The 24895-nt window shown below is 32.5% G+C and overlaps 1 protein-coding gene across 4 annotated transcripts in view; it reads right to left on the bottom strand.

The window, feature by feature from the left end:
* Positions 1 to 3636: 3636 nt before the first annotated feature.
* LOC132935509 (transcription factor SOX-5-like) overlaps positions 3637 to 24895 on the bottom strand; it is a 40276-nt gene continuing 19017 nt past the window's right edge. For all 4 annotated transcript variants that reach the window (XM_061002083.1, XM_061002085.1, XM_061002087.1 and 1 more), the window contains 2 exons: positions 22569 to 23662; positions 3637 to 8802 (listed from right to left, as the gene is read on the bottom strand). In XM_061002083.1, the coding sequence (XP_060858066.1) occupies positions 8028 to 8802; positions 22569 to 23443 (1650 nt within the window). In that variant the 5' untranslated portion in view covers positions 23444 to 23662 and the 3' untranslated portion in view covers positions 3637 to 8027. The remainder of the gene's footprint in view (positions 8803 to 22568; positions 23663 to 24895) is intronic.

The following is a 24895-nucleotide window of genomic DNA, read 5'->3' as shown; positions in this document are numbered from 1 at the left end:
ATTTTTTCCTCGTCTTACCCCGCGGCCGTTCCAGGCTCCTTACACGCCGCTGCAGTATAGTCCCTCGTCCCATTCAAATCCCGCCCGAGATATTATTCACGTCGCGCGGCTACACCGCCACACAGCTATTTATTATTTTACACGACATTTTTTTTTCCTTCTCCTCTATCCCTTTCTTTTTTTCTCCTCGTATTTGCCGCCACCCTATCGGCCGCCGTATGTACACGTGTGTGTGTGTGTGTTTGTAGCCACCGAAAATATTCTCGATTCCGATCACGCGTGGGCTGGGCGCGGCGGCAGTTCCTCGGCCGTATACACCGTACACACGACCCCAGCGATTTGACGAGGGCGCGGGCACACTGCTGCAGCACACACGCGCGCGCGACGACAACCCGCGGGTCTGAGCCTCTTCGGCGGCGGCGCGCGGTGCACATCTTCCTATTCGGTAACAACGCAGACGTCGGCCGCCACCGCCGCCGCACCGAAAATATCCTTTTTTCTCCGTCGTCTCTCCTGTCCTTTTGCATTTCTATAATATTATTATATTATATTATATTATACACCATTGCTCTTTCACCGCGTCGCGTCGTCTCAGGAACGGACTCTTCCCGCCCACGATCCGTGTGTATAGTGTCTGCAGACTGCAGCAGTCGTCCTTTTGTCGGCGACGACAAAGGATACAATTTGAAGCGTTAAAAATCGTAAAAAAAATATATACTTTACCCTCCCTGCCGTCACTTCCCCACAAGACCGGCTCGGGACGTGACGTCTCCGCAACGGTTCATCTCAATATATTACGGTGCGCGTGTTATCCGTCTATTTTGCAGCTATTATATTATATATTCGATCGCGCGCGCTCGCCTATATATACATTCAGCTATATATATATACAATATGCATATACCTAAATCGCTGGTGCGCGTCTATGGTTCCCGTTCGCACCTTTGTGGCAAACGTGGTATCCTGCACATCACTGGACGTCCGCCTCGTATAGTCGCCTCTCTTGAAGGGTTACGATTCCTGCACAATATCGCCGAGTCGAGAACGACGAGTTTTATGTGGGTTTACCTGCAATTATATTAAAATGTATGATTGATATGCCTGGTCACGGATGTCTTACATGGGGGTGTTGGTAGGCAATCGCTGTAACCACACAACGATCTAGTTGGAATATTTCAACTTTACCAACTGTGGTACCAACTGTTCGACAACATTAATTTACCAATCAGAAAGTATAGTGCATTACCACTATACCTACCCTAACGCCGATTAACCTCTCTTAATTATATTATTATCCTATCAACGCTGACAAGATATGTTTTTAAAAAATATATATTTTTATTAAGTATATTGAAATTCAATACATTATATGATCCTTCATAAGTTGTTTTCAAAGAAATTTAAAATATCAAAATACATATTATTATTTTTATATAGGTATTTTAAGTTGGAATCGGAACAAAATTGAATATTTAAACCAAAAATATTAGAATTTCAATTGCTTTTTTAATTTAAAAAAATTATTCTTAGATTTGAAACATTCCACCATTACAATGACATTTTAAAAATATATTTATTTTAGATTAATTTTAATCTAATAAAAGGTATTTAATTATACCATGCACCTATATTCACACCGTTATTCCTACTATTAATATTTTTATGTTATTGACTTAAAAGATAATACCAAACAAGTAACAGTAATATATGAACGATATAAATAGGTAGGTATATATAATAAATACGATGTTTTTGGCAAAAATTAATTCAACTTACCGTATCACTTATAATTAAATAAATTAGAAAATATGGTCATATTAAATAATATGTAATATATCCTATCCCCGTGTAATATAAAGAGCTAATATAAGAGCTGACAGGTCGCTCTACTCAGTATCGTTTTTTCATATGTAATGATTTTTAATTTTTTTTTTTTGTATGATTTATTTCAATTAAACACATTCTTTGCAGTGGATTATTTTACTCAACGACGAAGGACACCGCGGTACCTACTGGTAATTATAATATATATATATTTGCGATTTCCTGTTTTTTTCTCGATACAATCCAATCATAATGTAACCAGGGCTTGAAACCGGTTACCGGTTTTTAACGGAAACCGGTTACCATGACCAATTTTGGGTCTGGTAACCGCTTCCCGGTTTCTAAGTTTACATTTTGAGAAGCAGTTAACAATTACCGGTAAAAACCAAGTTCAATTAATGGGTAACGTATAGCGGTAATCATTTTTTTTTAAAAAAACCGGTCAATTTAACAAAACCGGAAATATCAAAAAAAAAATAACGTTATATTTGATTTTTATATTTTTTATTTTAGATTCTGAGCGAAGCGATGAATGTATTGATTTTATAATGATCTGTTTTTTTAGGTTCTGAGCGAAGCGATGAATGTATTAATTTTATAATGATGTGTGTTTTTTTAGATTCTGAGCGAAGCGATGAATGTATTGATTTTATAATGATGTGTGTTTTTTTATTCTGAGCGAAGCGATGAATGTATTGATTTTACAATGATGTTTTTTTTTTAATTTTTTTTTTTTCAGTAATTTTTAAAAGCGACGTGAAAAACAAGAAAAATTAAGGAACGGGAATTCTTACGCAAAATCTGTTTTCGAGAAAATCGATTTTGGTTTTTGGTGCAACTCTTAAACAAATGACCGTAGGTACATACAATTTTGAGTTTATATTAGCATTTTCAATACACCATATATTTTCTAAATATTTTGATTTATTTTGAGCTGTTTACGGACATTTTCAGTTTCCATTTTTTTTAGTTTTTTTTTTTCTATAAATATCAATACAATTTTATTTGTTGGTTAAAAAAGCTTGAAAATTTAATAGAATTCTCCTAGGTTATTGTTCCAAAGGCGGATGAAAAAAATTAAAAATCCATAGTCACAATCTTTTTTATAAGCATCTAATGTTCAAATATTGACAAAATACGTAAAAATAACGAAAATTTGCAAATTATTTTGAGTTAGAAATTCATAAAAAATTTTCTTTTTAAATCTAAGATTTTAAAATGTAATACAAGATTCCTCATAAGTTTGTCTACCTTTATCAAAAAAAAATGTCTACAAGAAAGTCAAATTTAATTTTTATGAGCATTTTAAATTCATATTTTTACAACATTTGATATTCACTCGATTTCTCATGTAACGATTTTCTTATTTTGTTGTAATTAAAAAACGTATGACTGTAGACACTTGTAACCTACTGTACAGCAGAGTGACATCCACTTACCCACCTTTTTTTTAATTTAGCTTACGTAAATTAAAGTAAAACTAAAATTTTCCAAAAAAAACTGTTTTTGAAGTGGTTACCGGTAATCTTGAAGAATTAAAACCGCTTCCAAACCGATAACCGTTAATAACATTTTTAGCGATCATTTTGGTAACCGGTAATCAATTACTACTAATTCTAAAAACCCCTAAAACCGGTAACTGAATTTTTCATAAGCGTTTCATGCCCTGAATGTAACCTTATTCTTCGTTTGATTAAACCAGAAATATCGAAAAAATAAGACTTTGATTCTGTAAATTAATTACAAATGTTTTTTTTATTATGAAAAAATACATTAAATGTATTTGAAAAAAAAACTTGATGTTAATAACAATATGTAGGTATATATTATTTCAACTAAATTATTTTATAAGTGCACATGTCAACATGCTGATACATATAGGTCACTATAATTACAAAAAAAATATAATAATAATAATAAATAAATAAAAAATACCAATAAATGTATTATATTATGAGAACAGCACAACAGCCCACTGTATACCTGGTAAGGTAAGGTTTTTTTCATTAATTGTAAAAAAAAACAGGTAATAAATAATTAACTTCCTAGGTAGTTAGTTCTCGATATTTATATCGATTTATACAATAATAATTTTTTCATCTCAAGGGGGTATAAAATAAAAAGATACGATTATTTATTACAAAACATGATTAATTAAAATAAATACATTTCGAAAACATGGTAAGTAAATTACAAAACTATATTGCACAAAACCATCGTTTGGATATAACTTATTGATAATAAGTTATTATAATACTGATCGATCCAATAAGTAGGTAGTCATTAGGGCATTTTACCCGTAGCCATTCATCTCGTCAAAATCCATTTACACGTGCTTAATAATTGTATTTTAGCCTAATCCCAACATATTAAAGAATTCCAACCTCGCATTTTTAACGGGTGAATGGGTAAAGGATACTCGGTACAGAAAAATGTTATGTTCGAATGCACACGGGTTCGAAAAAAGGTTCAAAACCAGTTCAAAAAAACATCTATTTAGGTACTAATGAATAGGTACAGAATATCAGTCGACAATCAGAAGAATAATATTTTGCATTTTTTATATCTAAAATTAAATAAACAGCTATAATTTAAATACTACATTAAGTTACAACCCCAAAATGATAGTATAAAAATATACATTTACTTAATCAATTCATTTATATATTTCTAAACTAATATTATGTCGTGTAATACGTCATTGTAATACTAAACCCATCGACACACTCACGCAATTTTCAACTAAAATTTATAAATTCTATGGAATGATCGGTTTGAATGAAATTTTAACATAATCTTTTTTGACCCCGAGTGCAATTCGAACATTTTGGTTTATGCAAGGAGTGCAGTTTGAGCATACACAGTGCGTAATATGCCCGTAATATTTGACACGAACGTCAAGACTCGTCCTGATAATATCTAGCTCGTTCGGTTGAACTTACGTTTATTGGTTAAGTTTATTACATCTCCGATTTTTATTGTGGCCGTTTCAAATAGATAATATTTTGTTACAATTTCAAAAAATCCATAACGTCGAGTGTAGTTTAATAGTATATTAGCCATTAGGTGCCAACTACTCTATTGGTACGAAACCGAATTACAGTCGTTCGCTATACGCATTATAACCATACATGCGGTTATCAGCTAATAAACAGTTGAAGTTTTATTTTCAATTGGAGAAGCATACCATTGTGAAATTGTTGAACAGACAGATGATCGAGGTTTAATAAAATATAATATACCTTTATGATAAGTATTATTGAGGCATTTTAAACTAGTGATAATACGCTTATTAATTAAGGCACCCGGTGCTGATGCCATTTTGTCCTCAAAAATACACTCTGCGGGAATAACGATACCGCCTTGAAAAATCAACCAAATTTCATAATTTTTTTTTAATTGCTAGAGGGGAATATTTTACAGCCCGCATCGATCTCTGTTTTTTAATATTTTATTCTCAAACTTTATAATATGTCTAAAAAAAATACAAGATAAAAAGCATTTTTTTATACAATTATTTTAAATAAAATACAAAATCAGAGATCGATGCAGGCTTTAGGAAGTCTTCTTCTTTCAGATAAAAAAATTGTCATCAAAATCCGTTATTTTACAAAGCTTGAGAGTTATTCCCGTAGTCATTTTTTTCGATATAATACACTTTATCAATCTCCCTAAATAGGTATCGGGTGGTAGATTAGTGGAAAAGTGTTATAATTGAGGAGGCAACTAAAATATAAAATTGAATTTTCAAATATTATAGAATCGTGGAAAATTTGAAAAACTAGCACCGGGACCCTTAACTGACGCAAATCGTAAAATACCTATACGTGTAATAGAATTTGCATATTTTGAAACGGTCTTCATTCTTATTCGTACAGCCTTTGTCCCGTTCCCGGACTTTTTATACTTCATTTCTACCGCTACGAAATGTGTTTAATTTGTTTTCGTTTAATATACAGCGCAGATATAGGTGTGTTATAGCATTGTGGATCGAACAATGAAACAATTTTTTCACTCAAATAAACTCGGAAATAATGAAAATTGAATTGACTTTTTATCTTACGGTTTGCCGCTGAAATAATATTTTGGCCTATATATATTATTATATACTCGTATATAAAATAAACAGAACACAATAGTAATTTAAAAAAATACATTAACCGTTCGCCGAGATCAGAAACTTACTTCGAGTGTATAATAATACCACTCCTAACCGGAATACAACAATAATTGTAAACGTGATGGTGCCGTTGCTTTTTCCAAACTTATCGTCACCCGACAGATTAATGATGACTTCTTGGTGACTTTTGCTTATATAAAGTTTATCTGATCAAAGAGCATTATAAATGGATTTTATATTGTTAAATGGGTACAAAATGAAATTAAAGGATATATTATAATATAGGTACGACCGTTGTCGATCGGCCATTTTAATCGTAAATAATAAACTATACAAATTAAAGAATATTGCTTTTGAAAATAAAATAAGAATAACAAATAACCGTACATTATAATATATAGGTATAACCAGAACTTTTTAATTTACATTGAAAATACTATTGAATACTTCCATTTCTACAAAAAAAAACAGAACATGATATTACCGAAATTAAATGTTTAACTTATACATACATACATAATAATATGTTATACACACATAATAATTTAATATTTATTATACACAGGTGAAGAAATATATATATAACGTAAAATAATAATAATATAATATTAAAACATAGAGGACTTATCGGTATCGTAAATGCATATTCATAAATTGTGCGCACAAAAAACAACGGAAGATCATTTTTTTATTTTCAATAAAATAATATTATACGTCAAAATATAATACGATGTATACAATAGGCAGATACACAGTGTCAAAAGCTTGTGCAGTAGCCGGGGTGTGGGAGGCATACATTTTTTTACTACCACTTCCTTAGGTTCCGGTTTTATTTAGGTAATTTGTTATTTAAGTTCTCTCCAACAAATGTATCTGGTGTCGATTATATACCATTCTACTATTTACCGGCTAGAGTTATATATTATGGCATATTATCACACGACTATTACTTTGTCGTAATAAATTATTATGCATCCTACGAGTTCTGGAATAACGTGTAATAAAGAGCACTCATGTTTTTAACCGTCAAATTCGCGATTAACTGAAAAGTTAAAATAATATGTTTTGATATATATTTATCAAATAAATAAATTTAGAAAATATTTGAGATAAAATTATAGGCGAAATACACGTAAATTATTAATTTTTTTATTCGGACTTTATTTTTATGCAATGCCTCATATTTGTTTATTTTATAGGTTAGGTTAGGTTATTTTATACTTATTGCATTTTATATTTTTTGTAATCTTAATATTTCACCACTATCAGTATAAAACCTATAGTTCTCACATCTGGAATAGTTTCAGTGAGTGAATAGTCAAAAACGTCATAAATGTCATTAAAAAGGTCTAACTATAAATTAGTGGGTAAAATAACTAAAATTACTAATTTTATTGAACGATATTATAAACTGAAAAAAGTAGTTAAAAGTAAAAAAAAATTGCGTGGTAAAAATTGCAAACGTTAACGAAATTATGCTGTTTTACGGCCTTGTCCGTGACAAATGTGCCGGCTACTACACTGGATTGCGATAACACGTATCATATTTTACTATCATATCAACTGCAGGTTTTCCAAATTTTTTGTTTACATTATTATCTTCCAACTGATTAATACGTAATGAAAAATTATTATAAAATTATTATTATTTACATAAAAAACAAAAAATGAAGTCCTCGATGGCCGTTTTCTCTTCTTCTTCGTCATATACATCACAAATAATATGTAGTTTTAACCTTACCGCAGTGGTGGAGAGAGTGATGCACGTGGCACTCATCTAGTCCGGTTGATGGTCTTGGGCGGCGGTGGCCGAAGAGGCAGGCGGCGGTCCGGGAGATCCGCGAGCAGCTGCAGTAGTGTTCCTGTGCCCACCGTTGCCGCTGCACATCATCAGCTGCTGCTGCAACTGTTGGAGCCACCACGGCGGTGTGGCCAGGGGAGACGTCGTCGTCGACGGCGGCGGTGGTGGCGATGACGACGAGGACGACGAACACTGCGGCCAACCGCACTGGACGGCGGCCGACATGGCGGCAGCGGTGCAGGCTGTGCCGGCGGCCGGTTCCGGTAGAACCGGCAGCGGTTTTCATATGACATGTTGCGCGTGTAGTCCGCCCGGCCCGACGCGATCCGGCTTGACAAGCAGAGCGATGGGCCGCTTGATGACGGCGGCGGAAGTTGACAGTAGCGGTGGCGGCGGAAGCTGGGCGGGTGGCGACGGCGTGGACGACGACGTGGACGACTCGTGCGCCGGCCTGGGAGGTGGCGGTGGCAGCGGCTGCAGCGACGATTGGGACGGACGTTCCGCGTGTTGACCGCACTCGGCGCAGTTGACAGGACAGCCGCCGTTGGAGCCGGCCGCCGTCGCGTTCGCCGCGGCCATCATCGGCCACCCGGTAGCCAGCGACACGGCCCGGGAGTACAGAGAGCTGCCGTAGAGCGCGTGCAGTGCCAGGTCGTGGACGGCTTTGCCCGCGGCGGCTGCTTCAGTGCCAGTGCCACCATTTCCGGCCACCGTCGACAGGTCCTTGGCCACCTGCTGGTAGAACGAGGACGGGTAGTGGTGGTGTTGGTAAGGCGAGAAGTAGGCGCGCGGGAATTTGGCCACAGCCACCGCGGTGGCAGCCGACTGATGTTCACTGGCCGTCGACATATGCACCATCGATCCGGCGCCCGACACCGTGGCAGACCCGTTACCGGAGCCAGCTGCCGACGATTCGTGTTGCGGCAACAAGTCGCGCACCGAGTATGGCACCGGTTTGCCGGACACAGCACTGGTGTCGGTTTTCTTCTGCACCATTGTCTTGGGCTTCCGCCGTGGACGATACTTGTAGTCCGGATGCTCCTTCATGTGTAGCGCCCTGTAAAAATTATACTTGTAAACAGAGTGTCCGATATCATAATACTAATTTATTGTATTATCGTCTTATGCTTATTGGGATTGCAGATGTTCAGTATAGTTATTTCCGCCAAATGTACGAATATTTTGTCAATCATACCGGTGGACCTAGTATACTGCGATTATTGAAAAGTGATTTGAATTTAGTATGTATACTAGTATACACTAAATACTGATAAAGACACTTTTTTGAAATTTTATTACTCAATACTCCTATGCATTTTGTTTTGTATATAATAACAATTTACGAAATTTTAAATTCAAAAAGTGGCTTGCTCGGTTTCAAATAAACATATTAACGAATTCAAATTAGTTTTCAGAAGTCTTATCGTGTTATATGTATATTAGGTCCATCGGTAGGTACATACAATGAGCATAAATTGTTTACAGTTCACTCGCGCCACTTGTACGTGCGGGTGCAGGAACCCTGCACTAATTCTTTTAGATTACAGTCACACACACTAAATCAAATGATCACTTACTACGCATACATTTACAATACACACCTGCACACAATTTGAATATTGCCTATTTTTAATTCCATATAAACTGTCAATTTGCGTCGTATTTTTGGATGTATAAGTATATAATAAATTATATACAGTAGAGTCTCGATAACTTAAATCTCAAGGAAAATAAAGATAAATTCGTCTTACAATTGTTATATGTTCATGTATATTTAACGGGATTCTACCCCAGTTATATTTTCTATCAAAATATACCAAAATAGAAAGAGAAAAATTAAAAATAAAAATATTATTGTTACTCAGGAATATTTTTTACTTCCACAATACACATTTTAAATGTTTAATACTAGTATTATTAGTAGGTACCGCTACTAGTCAATATTTATGTTATCTTTATTATTTACAAAAGTATACACATTAAATGGGTAGGTTCATTATTTAGTGATGTTAGCCAGTAATGAAAACAAAGAATTCTGTATGCTTACTGTGTTCATAAATATAATCATAGCCTATTTTTCATGATTCCTTTATTATTTGAATTTGTTTTAACCCATTAAATCTATCACAAATGCTTATGGAGATTCGATTCCGTCTAGGCTTAATATCATTAAACAGACCTATATCTCATGCAAATTTTACCAACTATCTTAGTCATCGGATGAAACTTTTGAATCGTACAGGCTGATTCATTAAGCGTAAACCACTCATTATCTCAAAAAATATTTTTTTACACAGTTTCAAGTTGTTAAAAACCATATTTTTAAATATTTTTTATCATTATATTTTTTTAAGTTTTTTACTTTTTTGAATGAAAACATAGAGTTTTAATTTCATTTTCCAAAGCAGAATATTTTTTCTAAGTATTTTGATACACAAAAATAGAATTTTGGACGATTAGTTTATGAGTTATAAGTAGTGTTGGCCAACGATATCGATAATTCGATACGATATCGATATCGTGGGTATTTTCAATGATTTCGATATCGATATTTAAAAATAATTATCGAAAATATCGCAATATCGGTATGATTAAACACTAAACTGAGTAAACAGTATAAAATTAAATTTAAAAAAAATATCTTTCAGATATAATAAAGATAAAAACGTAGATTATGATACGAGGCGATAGGCTAACATTTTGAAACACACTCTCCTCCTCGTAAGAAATTACGATCATTAATGATAGATAGCGATGATGATGACGAAGACGATTATTCGGTAACTCAAAGTCCTACGATGAAACAACTTGAAGAGTATAAAAATTTGAAAATCAAAGTTCCCTACGATCAAGATCCTTTAAATTGGTGGAAAGAAAACGAATCTAAATACTCAGCTGTATCATTACTAGCCAAAAAATACTTAAGGATAGTGGCCACTAGTGTTCCCTGTGAATGGTTATTTAGCGAAGCTGGAACAATCATTTCCAAGAAAAGAAATAGATTATCTCCTGAACGACTCAATCAACTGTTATTTTTGAATTCATATTTCAATCGAACCCAAGTTCTGAAACATTGATGGAAAAACTGCTCGAAGAAGAAATTTTTTGATTAAATACATTGGATACTTTTCAGTTTATACAAAATAATATATAATTGTTAATTAATAATTAATTTACACTCATAATATAATATTAAAACAATATGTATTCTATACTTTTAATATACTTTCAATACACTCATAATATAATATGCATTCTATACTTTTAATGTTTTAAATTTTTGATATCGGTATTTTTCCGATATCGCAATACGATATCGGGGGAAAAAATACGATATCGATATTGAAAATTATATCGTTGGCCAACACTAGTTATAAGTATTTGAAGTTTAGACAAGCGGAGTAGTGGACAAACATTTTGCGGGGTAACCCCAAACTTAAAATACTTATAACTCGTAAACTACTCGCCCTAAATTCGATTTTTATGAATCAAAATACTTAGAAAAATATTCTGCTTTGGAATATGAAATTAAAACTCTATGTTGTCATTGAAAAAAGTAAAAACTTAAAAAATTATAAGGATAAAAATATAATTTTTTAATAAAAACGTTGTTTTTTAACAACTTGAAACTATGTAAAAAAATATTTTCAAAAACATTAATACTTTTTGAGATAGTCAGTGTTTTGCGCTTAATGAATTATCCTGTATAATAATTCATTGTAAACTTTACTTAAAAACAACTTTTCTCCCACTAGTTTGAAATTTGCTGCTAAGTAATATAAGAATTTATTTAAAATTTATTTCATGGCTATTTCAAATATATTTTCAGAGATTTTATCGGATAAATTAATTAATAAATACAATTGGAAAAATATTGATATGTTTATTGTTTAAACAAAAAATTATAAGTTAATGAATAGGTATTTGAGAAGCGCACTGTGACATGTGCATACACGTGCGGGAGAAAGTACATTCGAGTACAAAGCGCAGCAACCCGTGTGGTTTGTCCCGATCGAAACGATAATATTAATATCGATGGCATACAGGGTTCAAGGGGTAGTCCGGGTGATATATCACTCAACAGTCTTTTGATTTGAGCAGAGCGATTTTTTTTTTGTATCTCATTACTTTTTAGGGCTGTAAACATTCTAGAATCTCTCAGTTTCCTTGGTTTCTGCTAGCGAATCATACTTATAATAAAGTCAGCCGTGTGACAATAGTCGACGAGTTAATATTAATGGCACATTTTAAATTTCTTTTCTTTTTTGGCACAATACTTCTTTTTTGGCTACTCCTCTCCCTACAGTGTCCTATATGCTTACTATCAATTACGAGATACACAGATACCGATTCGAAAGTCGAAACCTATGCAGCAGAAGCGAATTTTACGGTATTATTTTTGTGTAATATTATGTAACCATGGTTATTTAGATTTTCTTTAATGATTTTTAAAAGATTGTTTTATCTTGTTCTATGCACTTTGGTAATTTATTTTAAAACCATAATTTCAATAGTAAAAATAATTAATTATTCTTAAAATTACAAAACAACAATTCCAATATAAACAAGTCATAATAAACTTAAAATGTATATTTGTATTTTTATTTAAAAAAATATTAAAATAACAATATTGATCTATAACACTACTCATCGATATTAGCAGGTCGTCTGAATACTAAATTTAGTACAATATTATTTTAAAAAAGAAACTGTTATTATTCTGTGAAGTGAATTTTAATTAATTTTGCTTTAACAATAGTAGTAAATAATATATGATAGTTTGTATTTATTTTATTGCTTATCAAACATTATTGTTATTGTTTACTTAATCCAAGTTTTAAAATATTATATATATTATGATTGTGATACTCGCTATTTGTGAGATAAATAAATAAATAATAATTGAAATAATACGTTTTCCAGTTCTCCGGAGTGCACGCATAATCATCATTATATCGACAATGTCGTCTATACTCTATAATATAATATAAATCAATTATTGGATAAAGTCATCTTACATTTTCTTAAGTCCCACATTAAAATAAAATAATTAAAAATAAACAGATGTATTCCTCTCGTAGCCGGGCCCTGGTTTGAAAGTTCAAGTTGAAGAGAATGGTGTCAAATGTAAATATTAGGTAGTGACAGTAGCTGTGTAGGTAACAGTTTCAATAAGTCAACAAAGTCCAAAGACGTTGATATAATAATATAATCGTTGGTTGAGTACCATTATTATTCCATACATATTCGCGGTTGGACACCACGTTTTCCCATGATAACCATAATAATGCTGCAGTTTAAATGCCAACGCAAAAACACGGTGACCAGTTGTAGTCAGGGGTGGGCAGTATTTCAAATACAATTGTATCTATTATTTAGTATTTACTGGGTGTTCTTCTTAAGTATTTTGTACCTTGTATTTAAATAGTGATTTAATTTAATGTATTTAGTATTTAGTATTTTAAATAACAAAATAATTCAAGTAAATACTAAATACTTTTAACCCGGTTCAAAGAATGTTTTTAACAGCCGGCTTCATTCATGTTCCGACTATATATAATAGGTCACAACACTTTGGGACCATAATTTTGAAAAATTTGTATTTTTGAAGGGTTACCGTCCATTTATTTTAACCAATAAATAATAATTATATAATTTATAATAAAAAAATAATATTTTTTTTTCAAATGTGTTTTGTATTTTGTATTTACTCGAAGACAATAAATGTATTTTGTATTTATTTATTGAAATCTATTATATATTATATCTATTATTTATTCGATGAAAATGTATGTATTTATAGTATTTAGTATTTAAATTAAATACAATTTCAAGAGTATTTTGCCCACCCCTGCTTATATAGTGACCATTGACAACCCAGTACCTAGTAGTTTTTTATCTAGATAAAAATAAATATAATGCAACTCTAATGTATCTAGATAGAGATAAAAGATAACTTTACTCATATTTATCTAGTTAAAGATAAAGATAAATACTTTTTTATCTAGATAAAAAAAGATACAATTTTTTTTTAAATGGGTTTTAAATTTAGGTATATTTTAGTTGGGCACTAGGAACATAATAATAATAATGATGATATAAATAAAAATAATTACATTATTTATAAACCATAAACTTGGTTTGAGAATCTGTATAAATATTTAAATGCGTTTGTACAATTTCGCGATTTTTATCAATAAAAAATGTATCTAGATGAATTTATTTAGATGAGTAAAAAAATTTTCTAAGATGAACGTTTAGATACCTTGTAACTATTTATCTAAATAAGATAAAAGATGAACAAATAATTATCTAGATATTCATCTAGATAAGTCCGAACACTGGACATAGGTAACATATCCGAGATCGTCCACATAAGAGACCACTGCCGTCTATTTTTTGGATATTGCCAAAGAAAATAATATTTCATTTTTTACTTGTTTATCATTCTCCTTCTGCAGAATAGAGGTACACTCACAATTGTCAGTTGTCACCACTTAGCTGAATTTCCACAAGTGAGACCTTGTACAATGTATATAATAAAAACAATTCTATATTAATATTCGAAGTTCAATACTTGTTCAATTAATAAAACCTATTTAGTTCAATTAATAATTATTTTAAATGACAATTGTTCAAAGAAAACCTACACAAACAGAAATGTAAAAAAAAATTGGTAAAAATAAAACAATTTCAACCAGATTTTTTAAGAAAAAAGAATAAAATCGTTTTTTAGTAATGTTTACTGTTTAGTATATTATATTTGTTTCTAAATCAATACATTTCAATGACTGATAATTAAATTATTATTTTTATAATTACTTTATTAATTTTTAGAATTTATATAATAATTTGTTTTGCCGCTTTTGCATTATGTTTAAAAAAAAATGTTTTATTATTTCATAGGCAATACAATCGTTTATTATAAGTGTATAATCATACTTATAAATCTAATCGGAAATAATCAAAACTGAATTAATAATCACCCAGCAACATTCATTTAACTTAATTCATATTATAAATATTTTTAAAACCATTATTATCTTTATTTATTTGTTTGAAAAATTTAATTGACTTAGTCATATTTGTTTTATAGCAGGACACAAAATTATTTAATTCATAAACACAATGACCTACTAGTCCTACTGTACATAATTTTAATAGGAAGTAACATTATATGCTTTGTCGATTTATTTTCCAACCTCAATTTGTTGTAATAAAACACAACCCAACAATGACCTTTATTTACTGATTCTGTTCATTACTCGCGGCAATATGAAAACAAAGAATAAAACAATAACAATTTGCATTATTTAGTTATTTATCGAATGAAGTAAACGATTTCAATAATACATACGGTAACAAAATGTATTGAAAATTATAGTTGCGAGCGTGTATAATATTACCACGAGGATAAAAAAGTCCTCAATTATCTGATCGTAGGAATTTTGTACCTAAATAAAAACTGTAAATATTTAAAGCAAAAAACAAGAAATCATAAAAAAAAACTGTCCGTAAAATCGAACGTTTTAACATTTTCCCGCGTGAAAAATAATAATATATCACTATATAAATCCCCAACTTAATTTTAATCTGTCGTGGAATGAGCAATATCCATCGTATAGCTATTACTAACGAGCTGTAAATTATATACGGTTCTTCCGGTTCTTACATTTACAGAGTTATGTTATTTAAATAAATCACTGTTCCCGAGGGGAGGGTTTTGCACAGCTCGAATATTATTATAATATAGCATTGTAAATTGTATAATATGTATAATGAATACGCAAGTATGATGCTCTAGAGCAGAGGTCGGTAACGTGGAGCCGCATGTGGCCATCATAGTAATTTTATTTGACTACAATTTATAATTAGTATACAAATCCCGAACTAAGAAAATATGGACTGGAATCTGTAGATCAAAACGTTGTTTGTTTGTAAATACTTTGTTAAATTAATAAATTTAACAGTTATGAACTTAAATAAGCTAGATTTGATAAGATAGTACATTGTTGTTTAAAATAAAATAAGGCATATTCAAATTGTGATCGTGAACCATTTTCTATTTTTTTTTTTACCCTTGACATCGAAAAAGTTTCCGACCCCTGCTCTATAGAGTTCATACGCTATAGATGGAATATAATCGGTGTATAAGATGTTATATATATAAATAATAATCTTTTATTTTACACAAATGATTAGAAATAAATGGTTATTTAATGTACATCACAGATATAAAAAAAAATAGATAACGAAGCACCATATAATAAACTAATTTAAATATCTAATATGTTACTAAATACGCATATTTTGTCTGCGAATAATACGAAAATAATACGAAATAATATTTTATCGTTCATTTAAACTATACCAAGTCCACATCGCCTTATATGCTCAGCGAGTACTTAACTCAGATGTTCTCGAATCCTATGCCGAAAAAAATTGTTTGTACATGAGTAAGCCTACTCCTCACTATCAGCGCTGGAAGTTTTCCATCAAATTTTGAATGTATAAATATAGAGATGTTCTGAGTAGAAAATCTGGTATTACACCGGGTACCGAGTACTGGCCGAGTAAAATTTGTTATACCAACCGGGTATCGAGTATTGGCCGAGTAAAATTCATAGTACTAACCGGGTATAGAGTATAGGCCGAGTAAAAATTTTAACACTAACCTGGTATTAAGTATAGGCCGAGTAGAAATGTAAATACAAAATGGGTATTATACTACTATCAAAGTACCAAGTATCAACTATATACCTATAAACATTAGACAGTAAACACGAGATTTATTTTTGTAATTCGTAGAAGAAAAACATGATTTGTTAATAATCAACTGGCTATTGTAAATCGGTTCAGTTATTCCAATATGTACCAAAATAAATTATAATTTATTACCCTAGAATTTTAGATTTTTCCCGTTATATTAATTGGTTTGCATATATTTATAGATTATCAGCGTTTGCCATTGGATGAGTTGAGTAAAAATTTAGTAAAACGCCGAGTACCGAGTAAGGGCTGAGTCTTAAATATGATATCGAGTACTCGGCCATCGAGTAATTGCCGGGTACCCGGAACATCTCTAGTATAAAATATTAACTTAGCATAAAAATTTAAAAAAGAAATTACACCTAAAGTGTTCTATTATTGCAGGTACCTATTTAATTCCTTCGTGTTCATTTACAAATTACAAATATTAATGTAGTTATGATTTTTGTGAATAGATTCTACAGATATATTATTATATTTCTGGTTAATTTAAAAAAAAAAAAAAATTAAATATGAAAATTATGTGACAACGCGATCGCGAAAGAAGTTGAAAGTTCTTTATGGATATAATATTATGTTATATTATTATATGATTGACAAATTTTAACAACACTTGTCAACAATAGTTTAATTATTATCATGCAATAGCAGGTGTCATATTTAAGTTAGAAAAATAAAAACTAATTAGTTATCTATATAATTATATGTGATATGTCAGTAATACCATGTATTGTCACTTGTCATAAAGAGAAATAATAGGTACTATGTAGTTATATGATAAGAACGGACACCATTCACCCACGCAACGCACCACCGATCAGCTGCATCCAATGTTGCCGGGTTCACAGCCACGTCGTCTATCGCCGTGTCGTATGCATTTTATAATGTATTGGCCATTATAATCATGGTATAATTCTCTAACCATAATCTACTTGGCCCTAACTCAATTTTTGAACGACACGACAATATAGGACATGCGTCGTATACCAGTTATAGATAATATTATGGTACGGCAATAAAACCTAAACATATCGTACCTACGCCACGCAGAATACCACCTGATGGATGAAAACAAAACAAAATAATAATGATTTAAAAAAAACCCCGTTCTCGCGACAATCGCGTGTGCACACAATAAAAAATAATAACATAATGACGTGTACTCACAACTCGTGTGTATATGTGTATGTTAGTGAATATATATACAACAACGGTACCTTCTACGGACAACAGACTCGGTCAAACGTTAGAACCGATCGCGGTCTCGGTACAATAGTTCGGTAATTGTGATAAATCGCTTTTATTCATTTATTTAATTTTTCTTCTTCATCCTCTGCCTCCGTCTACCTCTACCTACTATTTCTCGGCACACACGCACGCTCGTGCAATATATATATATATGTGTGTGTTTTATACGTATTGCGTACACTGTTGCCGCCGATTATTCTTAATGATTTCAAATAGTCCGTAACCGAAAATCAATCACAAACACACACACACGACGTTTCGTAAACTTTGATGTCTGCGCACAACAATAATAATAGTCATCTGGGACGAAATATGTACATTATTCTATACACCATGCACGTATACACATATTCATATATATCATACCTAAGTATAATAGTATATATACAAACACGACACACATCGACGTATAACACTAACACGCTATATATATTCGAGAACGTACCTGAGCTCCGGTGTACAATAGCAAACATACCTACTCTTCTCGTCGTGTTACCGCCGTATTATTATTATATAGACTTAACGACGCGTTGGTATTGTATATAATATATGCGCATGCATGCGTCTACAGGTTGTTCATCGCAATTAGAAAATGTCATCGACTTGATTTATAAAATGTACAATGACTAATAACAGTTCTAAATTTAATTAAAACAATTGCACGTATATCATTTGTATAAGGTGCAACGTTTAGAATTCATAATTATGAATTTTAACCGAATTTATCACATTTTTACTGACCCGTCAAATCAACTCCATATATACCTACCATTATATTATTATTACTAATATTATACAGCAGAGTTATTCAAAATGATTCATCTGTTGATTTAAGTGTAATGCGTCCAAACACTCCACAACTCGCCACACCCCTAAAAACCCCTTAAAAAATCCAACACCTGAAACCAATATAAACAGTCTGATATTTTTTTCAAACACCCGCATTAACCGAAATTATTTGGAAGTAAAGCTCCGATTGCTTGGGAACTACAGGAGGGCTCCTAAATCACCCGATCTAACTCCAAGTGAATAATTCTTTTGGAGTTATACTAAAGATACTGTGTAATGTGTGCGTACACTATTTCCTTCAAGGTATCAACCACACGAGGAACTAAGAAATCGGTTGACACAATTTCAACGAATATTTTAATGGTGCGAGTTTGAGATGAATTTGATTATCGATAAAAATTAAGATGTTATTCTATAAACAAGGGAAGTCATATAGAACATTTATAAGTACCACGTACAAACTAAATTTAAATTCTATTATTGTATTTAATATTTTAATGTAGGTATCAATTATCATTCTAAATCAAAAAACTTAAAATATATAACCGTTTGAAACCGAATGAATCATTTTGAATATCCTATATTATAGTATTTATAATATATGTGTTCAATTATTCCTTGTTGATGAAACACTGCAGTTTGCCAACGTTTTAAGTCTTAAACATTTTGTTAAACGTTTTTAAATTCATTAAGTGTCCCCCCTCAAAAAAAAAACTTGATTTCTTCACACATGTTTATAATACTTATATCTATTCTATGAGATTGTTTACATAATAATATCGATATGGGATGTACGCTTTTTGGTTAATTCGTAGGAATATATATTAACGTGTTTGTACACAGCTTGACTATCTAAATACGCGTGAATAATAGTAAATTATATTATAAAAAATATGATTGAAATGTGCAAGACTGGAAGTATTTTATAGTATACGTCTTGTCATCTTATGAGTTATATACTTATATAGGATCCAATATATTACGTTCTACTATAAAATGTAATAGTTTTTCTATAGTGTTTCACTACCATAGACATATAAAACAACAATAGAGTACCTATAGATAGCCGACTACGTCTTGTTTTAATCAGAGCGTTGAAGTCAATAGCCTATATAGAGTATAGGGCAATAATTACCAGATATTAAAACTGATAAGATATGATGATAAATAATAATTGATTAGATTCCAAAAATGAAAAGAATAAATTAAATCTGTTATCGGTTGTAATATATTTTAAACATTTGAATAACCTATAAAGGCACACACTTCCGCTCAACTTCCGTGATATCGTGTAGTCGGAGCTAATATCTAGTTTTATATGTTATTGGTCCACAACCCGTAGTATATTATTAAATTATTATTCTAATTTTTAGGTTCCGAAAAAAAACCTTTGATATAAGATTATAATATTTAAATCATAATATATCAAATTCATGCATAAAATTAACAATATAAAATGTAACTTATTTAACTTAAAAAAACTTAATATAATTTATTAATATGCCTAGATTCAAAGATAAACCTATATTATTTAATATACAAAATGTACGTCGTATTTCTCTACATGCCCGGCGATATCGCGAGACGATGACGGATATCCCGAGCACAGGCCACAGACAAATGAAAATAGTCGTCGTTGCAAAAAAAACAAACAGACAGCGATATATTACACGCAGTTGTACGGTGACGGTGTTTTGGTTGACTTTCAAAACAAAAATGACTCACCCGGCGACGTTTCTGCGAATATACAGACGCGAATGATATTATTACATCTCTCGCGGGGTTAGGTTTTAATAAAGTTTATCAGGGTTGCAGATTTATCGAAAACGACGACCAATTTAATTACACTCTAGTCTGATTAATCAAATACACGGAGAGTTAATGAGTTTAGCTGAAGTATGAAAAAAAATAAGTCACCGAGGGTCTTTTGGAATTATTTCGCGTTCGAAATCCGGAACGCGCATGTAAGATAATATGGCACGCGACGTCGAATTCGCTGAAAAACTGCTTTTAGAATTAACACGAAATCGTTTATAATAATAATATTATAATATTATACGAAATACATACTATTAATAATAATAATTGTACTACGCATTTGTACGTGTACCTACTCTCACGCTCACAAAACCTCCTCTCAATCGTCAAATAGTTTTAATTGCCGTGCACTAACTATAGTTGTTGGATTGAATCATTATGATATACGTGAATATTATTATTTGGTACGTATGATTACGTGATTCGAAGAGAATAAAACACGAGCCAGCTTCAAAATGTCACACACACAGACACACAGAATAATACGCTGCACAGTGCACACTGCTGTTATATTATTATTATGTTCAATATTATGGTCCGATGACGAACCGATCGTAACATTATTATAATATTTTGTTCAACAACCGTGACACGACAACGCGACAAGGATTAACTTTTTACGCGCTTTCGTAGTAATATCGTGTTTACACACATATAATATATAGGTTATGCTACCTAAGTATAATATACTCAGTATTAGTAGAAGAAACTTTATTGCCGGATCGCATCTATAAAGTAGTCGGCGACCGTGTGTCGTACCTCCATTACAATATAATATTATAATAATATTACGCTCTGCACGTCTTAAATAATATAATAATACCGCCACAACTTTTCAGCAGTTATATCATACTATAATAGTATCGCAATTTTATTGTGTATTTTTTTAAAGACCAGGCCTTATATTGTTTTCGTCCCGGCTTGAAGTATTATAATATAGATAGTATCGCAACAAAATGTGCCAGTCGATGTCATGATCGAAATTAACCCCGTACAGGGATAATAATATTAAATAAACTAAATATATAATTTACAAGTAAGAGTATAAATGTCAAGTGTGCTTACATTGATAGGATTAGAAGCTCTAAAATTAAAAATTAGCTTAAAAGCTATCTTTATTTTTTCGTAAAGTGAATAATCAAAGGTTCTGTCCACACGGTTAGTGTGCATGTTTAATATATAATAATATGTATTATATGGTATAAAACTCCAAACGAACAAAAATCGTATGCTTTGACGCAATGTTGGCATTATACGGACTATGATGATTATAATTTATAAAATATAATTAAAGTACCTATGTTATAACTATTAAACTTCATAAATTTAAAAATATAAACATTCGTTGCAGTATTTACCAATAGTAATAAAGAATAGAGATTAAGAAATATTGATGTTTAAGTAAGTAAAACTTTACAATGAAAACATTAAGTAAAAATTAATCATACTCAAACGTAAATAATGCAACCATTATGTCCATGATTAATTTTTTTGGCCATATTTATTCTTAAAAAAAAAATTAATAATCCATATATAGGTATAGTTAAAATTCAATAAATGTATACTATATTCGATACAATTTATGAATTTTAAGTCATATATATATAATCCTTATAAGCTTTAATCATCATAGAGTAAATTCGAACTTTAGGTACACTGCTTATTCGAGGTTACGAGCATATAATATATATTATATACATTATACATATATTTTATAATAATTTCGACTTTTTAAAAAGCGCCGTTGAATATAGCACAAACAAACGAACTACAAATAAATACGTCAATCGCTTTATTATGTACTTATTCATTAAAAACAAAATATCGATAATGTTTACTATACTGTTATTAAATTCTCATACAGAATTCTAATTTCACGCGGGGAAAGGAATCGTTGGACTCGCGATTTTCGAGAAAGATTCGAGGCACGCAAAAAACGGTCCTTCCTAATAATAAATGTAAACTACGATTTTGATGTGACATTTTTCTACACTATCATAAAGACCGTCATCATCGTCATAATCATCATCGTCTTATTATATAATATTATTAATAACAATTAATAAAAGGTACGGTCGACGATAAAATAATAATACTAATACATAGTACACGAAGATGATGATTATGATGAAGACAACGCAATCAACACTAAAACCATAATATGTATATAATAAAAAATATAAAATATATATAAGTTACCTCAACCGTTTGGCTTCGTCGATGAACGGCCGTTTCTGGGGTTCGGTAAGGAGCTTCCACTCGGCTCCCAGCCGCTTGCTGATCTCGGAGTTGTGCATCTTCGGGTTTTCCTGGGCCATCTTGCGCCGCTGTCCCCTGGACCACACCATGAACGCGTTCATGGGCCGCTTGATGTGCTGCTGCTGCTGCTGCTGTTGTTGGACAACTGCTGCAGCTTCCTGGACGGCCGCCGCCACAGTCGTGGCCGTACCGCCGTGCTGTTGCTGGTGCTGCTGCTGTTGCTGTTGGTGCTGCTGTTGCTGTTGCTGCTGTTGGTGATGATGGTGCATTTGTTGTTCGTGTTGAGCTCGGTGCTGCAGGTGCTGCTGCAAGTGTTGGTGCTGCTGCTGTTGGTGCTGGTGATAGGCCGCGGCTGCGGCAGCGGCCGCCGCGGCGTGATGCTGGTTCAGCGCCGGCGACTGGTGCTGGTGCAGCAGCATCGCGGCCGCGGCTGCTGCAGCCGCTGCTGCTGCGGCGGCCGCATTGGCCGCAGTGGCCGGTGGCGTGGTGGTCTTGCCGTTGCTCATGACCTGCACCGGCCGTGAACAGCTGAGTCGTCCGGCTGGTGGCAGTGAGATTCTGTGGTGACGGTGCAGCGCGTGAAGAGTGCCGGCGAAACGGGCGGACGGGTTGCCGCTGAGAAGACAGTAAATGCATGCACGGCCGATCAGCAGCTGCAGTGGGCCGCGCGTCACGGTGTCCGAAATGCGTGTGCAGCACACGCGGCGGCACACGGCGGCGGTTCCAACGGCGGCGCCGGCGGTTGTCCGCGGCGCCCCGCCAATGGCGTACCGCCACCGTTCCCGCCTCTTATCGACCGCCAGCCACTTTCCCATTGGTCCGTTCGTCAGCCGCCGACGTCGTAGCAGTCACCGGCAGTCGCCGCCGCCGACGTGTTTTTCCGGCTAACTATATAATATGATGATGGTGATGCAACTGACACGCAACAAGTATGTGTGTGCGTGCTGCAATAGTGCGCGAGGTTTTATTTTATACGTATTATAGGCAGCTGCGAATAGACAGACCTAAACATGTCAATGTTGTAGGTATATAACCTGCAAGAAATAAATTAAATTCAAGTGTCATCGATTTTTCAAAAAAAATATATACCTTATATAGGTACTTAAATAATATAGGGTATATACCAGATACCTATATATATATTATATATTATTATTACTGTGTTGTTCTATATGTTAATTTTGTCTGTCGTTGTACAACGGTCTGCAACGATTCAATTTTGTAACCATATATATATAGATTATAAATTATAATATAATATGTAGCCACTTACAAGTTTTGGAATTGTTTTGTTAAACATTTTTTATTATGATTTATTTTTAGGTATACCATCAGATATTTTCATGTAGAATATATATTATATCATTCAGAATACTAAAATGTTCCCAGCATGAAACAATATAGGTATTATAAATACTTTATGAAAATGGAAAACGAAGAGGAAATAAGTTTTTTTTGTGTCTGTCATTACATCATTTGGAGCAGTAGAACTGCTTCGACTGTCTTCAACAGTACCTATCTTGTTCTATGGGAAAGTGAATCTATATAGTTGGTGCATTTGGGAGATCATAATGTATAGCTAAGGATTGAAAATTTAAACCATAGATTATCATAATATTAGCATACTGTATAACTAAAAAAAACTAGAAAATATATAAACTGCACAGTTATTTTTTACAAACATTTTTAATTCAAATTTGGACATACCTATTAATAATAATACCCACTTTTAACCTATACTGTACAGCAGAGCGACATCCACCTACCCAGTTTTTTATCTTTTATATTGTATCATACTCGCTCAAACACATTATATAAGAAACTCGCCCAAATACATTACTTTTATTTTGTGGGTATAAAGGTAATTCGCACAATCGCATGAAGCCCATACTACAATGGTTCTTAAACTGTGTTCCTCTGGGGTTCTGTGGATAACCTGAATAGCGGTTCTTTTACTCATAAGTTCTACCCTATTTTTTTGATTATTTATTATAATATTAATTTTCATAGGGGTTCTGCATAAAAAATATATTATTGTTTGGTGTTCCGTGATTTCAAAAAGTTTCAAAAAGCTCTATACAGTAGTGCATCCCGTGAGTACACAACCTTGCGGTCAATTGCAGACTGCAGCTCTCTATTTTTCTCTTTTTATATTTATAATACCTATTTGTATTCATTTTTTGTTCTTAATTTAATTCTTGTTTTCTATACCTATATTATTATATGATTGTTCATCAAATTAGGTGTATATACTAACAAAATGCGTT

Source organism: Metopolophium dirhodum, chromosome 1 (genome assembly GCF_019925205.1).
Source record: "Metopolophium dirhodum isolate CAU chromosome 1, ASM1992520v1, whole genome shotgun sequence".
Lineage (NCBI taxonomy): Eukaryota > Metazoa > Arthropoda > Insecta > Hemiptera > Aphididae > Metopolophium > Metopolophium dirhodum.
This window is presented reverse-complemented; position numbering and strand designations above follow the sequence as displayed.